Source organism: Martes martes (assembly GCF_963455335.1).
Source record: "Martes martes genome assembly, chromosome: 12".
NCBI lineage: Eukaryota > Metazoa > Chordata > Mammalia > Carnivora > Mustelidae > Martes > Martes martes.
Genome location: NC_137900.1, coordinates 63,232,973 through 63,239,163, shown reverse-complemented (window position 1 = coordinate 63,239,163; position 6,191 = coordinate 63,232,973). Strand labels below are relative to the sequence as shown.

Sequence of the window (6,191 nt, the reverse complement as noted above, 5' to 3'; positions counted from 1 at the left end):
ATTCCTTTTTTTTTTTTTTTAGCTCTGGGCCTTGGGTAGGTTACTTCATGGGAGTATTTCGATCTGGTTGGGCACAATCATCTCGCAGAGAATGGTTGTGAGGATTAAAGATGGTCAATCTGTGGCATGTGGCACTTGAGCAGTAATCTCATCAGGACAGTACAGTTCTAGATTTGTCTGGTTTCCCATATGCTTCTATGCACGCTTTCATCACTTGAAGAGGATCCCAGTATCCAGAGAATACTGACAGCACAATGTATTCTACCCAGGTTGGCAAGTTTTTTCCTCATTTCTCATTTTTAGGTATAATTACAGATTAGTAAGTTATATAACAAAATATTAAATACTTTCCAGGAGGAGCAAGCAAACTTATTTTCATATGAACCACTGCCTGAATTATTCCTGGAAGGGAGATTGAGAATCAAGGAAAACAAAGCATGTGTTTGTTCACTTTGACAAAGGAAATGTTAAATGGCATTGATAGAGTATTAACAGAATATTGATTTCTTTGCGAGGTATGGTAGTGAGCTGCCATTCTTTTGTCTGTATGAGCTGCTTGAATGGGGAAAGCAGCTGCTGAATGTTTTTGCTCTTATGCCATTTTTTTTGAAATTCAACTTCCAGTTTTTTCCATAAACTTAGCTGCCAAACTGTACAAGAGCAGGGTCCCATCAGTGAATTCTTGTGAGAAGCAATTACACGTGAAGAGAGGATCCAAGAGAAAAATTCTAGACTTGGGATCCAGCAGGTATACCAGCTGAACTGCAGGTACGCTGGGCTAGAGAAGGCTACAGGACAGTGTAGGGTCAGTTACCAGAGCCATAAATGGTTATTGTTTTGACCTCTTGAGGACAAGAGCCATGTCTAACTGATTACTGTTTGTGGGAAGGAAGAACAGCATAACCAAAAGAATATTTAGACAAGAACCTGGGTGTTAGTCCCTTTCCTGCTGGTAACTTGCATTATTTGTTTAAACGGTTGGTATTTAAAAATCCTAGGAATTCTCTCTTGAGTAGACTATATTCTATAGCTACTAAATGTGGGGTAAACCAAAGAAACTGGATTAATATGAAAAATGCTAATGCATGCCTCTGCAATTTATGATGCAGTAAGTTAATAATACCTGTGTTGCACAGATGCCCAGGAATACTACTTACCAGTTGTGGGGTTGTTGATAAATTTTTAAGTTTAGTGAAGTCTTAAAATGCTAGCGATTTGCAATGTCAGGGAATCCCTTAGACATGATTATTTCATGTGCATGCTTATCTGAGCTAAGCTTTAATACCCTATAGGAAACAGGCTCAAGAATTAGTAATTACTTGGACCAAGTTCTTTAGAAACAAAGTCCAAACCTACACAGAATTCCAAGTACAGTTTTAGCTAGTCTAGCTACTTCTGTTGCCAGTTCAACATGTACTTCCCTAGTGGACCTTGGACAAATCTGAGACTAGAGGAGATGACCAGATGTCTCCAAGGTCCTGGTTCCCACAGCCGCCTGCACACTGGACAGCACCAAGGGAGGCTTTAGAATGATGGCTGGCTCTATTTCACCCCCAGAGATTGTGGTTTAATTTAGAAAATAACTGAAGAATTTGGGTAGTGCTACTCTGAATAACATTTATTAATATTACTTAAAATACTTTAGAGAAAGAATTCCAAATGAGGTAAGTACACCTTTAATAAGAAAGCGATTTTTAAGTAGACCGAGATAAATCATGAAATACCAAAGTTTAAAAAACATTTAGTTTTATTTCAGCCATATCAGGTTATCCATGAGCTGTGAAAAGCTATGCTACTTGATAGTAAACCCACCAGTTCTATATACTACTTTGTAAGCTGGACCTCTAGTGTTCACATACCTCAAATCACTTATCTTTTGTGCCTTAAGGAAAAAAAAAATACCAGAAAAGTTGTATCTGTCACATATATAATACATCCTATGGTCATTGTCACATAGTCGGGAATTTTCGCTTTGTAGGGGCCACTGAAGGTAACCAATGCTCTATTCTTCACCGTCCTCCTCCCTCCCCCCCCTTTAATAAGTGAAAGGATGCTACAAGAAAGCAAGCATTCAAACCATCAAAAAATAAGACAAATTATTTTGAGATATTTTTAAAAAATCTTGACAAGGGAATAAAAGGACCCTTAGGCCTGTAGGGCACAGAACTGCTGGAACACAGCCAGGATATGCGGGTCTAACTCGGCAGTGAAGAGTAGGTTCTCCAGGGTCACCATGTATTGCTGGATTATTTGGTGATGCTGTGGACACAGAAAAGGGGAGGTTTAGGTCAGGAAAAAGACCACTTGAGCAGCCTGTCCCTGTTGTGGAATGAATGGGAAGGGGTAGGAGAAAAAAAGTGGTTATGCTTGGTAGGAAGAATGGTCTCCTGAAAAGCCCCAATGTTAAGAAAATGTAGAGGGAAAAAAAAGGCAGGGAGGATGTTCAACAACTTAGAAACAAAGTAGCCAGAACTGGATTTGAATGTAAACATAATTCATGCTTCAGAGCAGCATTCCAGACCGGGTGCAGCTGGGTCCCTACTGATGAGGACAAGACAGTAGGACTCTTTAAAGGGAGCCCAGACAGGGACTGGCCTAAGATTAAAAACAACCCAGGAAAGAGGATTAAAACTATGATTGCCGAAACATGAGAAAAGATACTTTGCAGTGATTTCCTTTTACTGGTTAGACATTTAAAATTTTCTTTTACAAAAACTTAAGAGATCACTGGCTAATTCTCTACTAACTATTCCACAAAACAAGAAACCCAAACTTCCTTTTATCTGTCAAAAATAAATAGCTCATCTGTCTCACTGAAAATCTCTTCTACCTGTGCCTGTAGGACTCGCACATACAGAGACTTCTACAGGCCTAGAGAACAGCAAGTCCTAAATAGGAGTGCTGGAGGACCCATTCGAGCCTAAATATTCTGATGAGCCATTGCAGGAACAAATGGACAGTAAAAGGGCCTTATAGGTACTACAAAACCTCCTGACAAATCTGACCGTTTTTTAAAATGGAAAATTCTTGGGGCTGAGAACAGTGATGTTTATTATCTAATCAGAGTTTCCCACAAACCTGTAAGAAAATCTGCTGGAGCCTCTCTATACAGTTCTTGTACCACGGGGTTAATACGCTGGTCCCATCAGTCTCGCATCGTACTAAGTGCTCGGTCAAGATCATGATAAAACGCTGGAAAGGGGGTACAAAGTTAAAGCAGTGTTACAGGAAGAATTTTTCTACTTCAGAAAACAATCACATTTTTGACCAAGAGACCTCAAAGGCATTCCTGTTCCACTTGGTCTTCGTGGTATGTATCACCAACTTTCCTAAGTCAATACATGCTGTCAAACACAGACCAGTGCTAACATGAATGTATCCTTTTTTTCAGTACACGAACAGCTTTACTATCTAGATTACTATGCTTTTCTCAGCATCTGTTTTTAAGGACCTAATCAGAAATGTAGGTATAAAATGATCAACAATTGGGAATAACTGAATAGAGAGAGGTACTTAAAGCATCCTCGCACAGTCTGAGAAATGGTCCTGTAAGAACACTAGGTGAACACTGCAGACTCGGGGGTATACACGGTTACCTTCAAGTAGTGAACTTTTACTTCCTTTGTAAATTTTTGTATTGTAAAAGTTTTATAAATGATTTTTATGATAAAAATTTTTGAAATCTAAAGAAATATATATATATATATATATATTTTTTTTACCTATCAGTGTCCCAAGCCAAGATACCTGGAATATGACAAGGAAGAGGTTCTTCTGTTCACTCTGAGCAGATTCCACTTTTTCCTGCAATCTTTCTATTTGCTCCTCCAGAGCCCCATCTTTCCTATCACTGCTTCTGTCGTCATCGTCACTTCGCTGCAGGAGGCACAGGAACAAAAGGAAAATGCCATTTTGAATTCCAGTATGCTAAACCTCATCAAGGAAGGGCAAGGCTGTTCTTGTGTCTGGTCGAGGCCACTTGAAGGATGGTATTCTAAGGTGAAAGTACTCCGCTCCCCTAAATGCACACACATATCCCAACAGTCCTGGGGCACTTACTCAGGCCAGGGAAACTTCGGGGCAACTGTCTTGGATGACAGCAGGTGGGCATGTCTGCACTCCCAGCAGAAGTGAGTTATAAGACAACCCATTCAGGGAGGAAGTGTGTGTCACATTTTTCTTCCATTCAAAATGAAAACAGCTTTAATTAAGCTCTAAGGAAAATGTAGATTCTTGTTATTCACCATTGTTATGTTTATGCATTTGCTGTGAACCCTGAACCACTGCTTAGGGAAGGACAGGGTTAGGTTCTTGGGAGCCTTGTGGCTTATATCTGTCACCTGATCGATATGTAACCTTATGTGTGTTTCTGTTTGAAGATGTCTTAATATGTTTTACAAATAATTATAAACACAGTTCTTTATACTCAAACACTGCCTGAGAAGGACTGAACATCTTCCGGACCCTGAGTAATGGGACCGTAAGTCTCTTTGGCTTTCAGCCTCACAAGAATGTCTTATGAATCCACAAACTGAGCTGCTCTGCACAGCACTACAGCTGTTACCTGAACACTTGATGGAAGAGCCTCAGGGACAGATCAGTGGATTCCCTTTTTCTGGATGTAAGATGAGGATGTTGATTTTGAACCCTGAACTCATGGCGAACAGCACGGTCCCTGCCGGCCAAATGAAGCTCATCTGACCCATGTACTTTTACCATCAGATACACCACAGCCTTCCTGCACTTAGCAACACTAGACAGCATTTCAGCCCTATGCTTCAGGGCCATTTTCAACAGTGAAGTCACCAAAAAAAGCTCACCCTGAAAAGGATACTTTTTTAAAATAGCATGAGACCTGAAACAAGAAGGCAGGACTGCCTTGTTCAATCTTATCTGAGAATAAGCCCACTGGACAACACGAATTTTTCACTGCTCTGCCTATGTCTGTATGACTGGGAAAGCACTAAGAGTATAGATTTTGAGGGCACAAATTTTATCAAGTTTGCAAAAACAGAACCTGCAAATAATGATAGATAGTATATTCTTTTAACTCGGCCACTGCTCATTCAACAAAATCGATGGCCAGTGAGAAGACCAACTGTGCTTTCCAGTCCCATCCATTGCTCTATGATCCTTTCAACAGGAACCCCAGAGAGACAGCTTGCCAGATCTGCATACAGCTTGAGAACCTGCTCATCCCTGCAATGATTTAGAAATGGCTCCGACTACATATAATAACTCAAAGCAGACTGTTCAAAATTCTGCTGGCAATGACAGGCTCAAGACATCCCTGTTAAGCTTTAATAACTCCCTTCCAGCTCACCCTGAAGAACTTAGAACATTCACAGGTGTTGTCTTTTTAATTTAGCGGTTAGATGACTTTCCCAGTGTCACAAAGCTAGTAGGTGGCTAAGCCAGAACCTGACTCCAGGGATCTTACGTACCAAGGTCCTTTGGTCCTTTGAGCAAGAAGGCAGGCACCACCAGCCCTGGAAAGCCTATTTCCTTCTAGATAACATGCTGTTGATAAGGCCCCATCTGTGATGGTCTTCTCCCTTTTTAGCAAAATTATCAAAGCCCCTCTCTGTTTTTATAGAATTCTGCTTCTATCTCTAACGTAGCACCTGTTATGGGGTCTGCCTTATTATGCTGTAGGCAACTGGGTAGATGCTGGTTTTTTCCTAATAGCACACTAAGGTTAGGTTCTAAGTATTACTTACTACCTGGTAGACCTTTCTGTAGGGAGGGAAATGTTACATCAGTCTGTCCTGCCCATCACAGTAGCCACTAGCCATACATGACTATTGAGCACTTGAAATGGCGTTGGGGTGACTGAAGAATTTCAAATTGCATTTCATTTTAATTAACTTAGTTACATGTAGTTAGCAGTTACTGTGTTGGACATCACTGATCTAGAGAACCGTGTGACATGAAGGAAAGGCCCTGAGACTTGACAGGCCTGGGTCAGATCCTAAGCTGTGTCATTTACTAACCATGTAAGCTTAAGCAAGTTACTTAAGTTCTCTGAGCCTCAATTTGGACATGTATAAAATGGGGATGACACCATGTACCTTGCAGTATTTTAAGTTTGTCAATGTGTGTTTATATGTGATACATACATGTACGTATGTATGGATGTATGTATGCATGGAGACTAGCACTTGAAACTGCTATATGTTCATGTAAGTCAT

General features: G+C 40.4%; 1 protein-coding gene across 1 annotated transcript in view; it reads right to left on the bottom strand.

Moving 5' to 3' along the window:
* Positions 1-1,729: 1,729 nt before the first annotated feature.
* NCBP1 (nuclear cap binding protein subunit 1) overlaps positions 1,730-6,191 on the bottom strand; it is a 39,976-nt gene continuing 35,514 nt past the window's right edge. The window contains exons 21-23 of the mRNA XM_080820544.1: positions 3,748-3,876; positions 3,079-3,192; positions 1,730-2,259 (exon numbers count right to left, since the gene is read on the bottom strand). Of these exons, the coding sequence (XP_080676670.1) occupies positions 2,146-2,259; positions 3,079-3,192; positions 3,748-3,876 (357 nt within the window). The 3' untranslated portion in view covers positions 1,730-2,145. The remainder of the gene's footprint in view (positions 2,260-3,078; positions 3,193-3,747; positions 3,877-6,191) is intronic.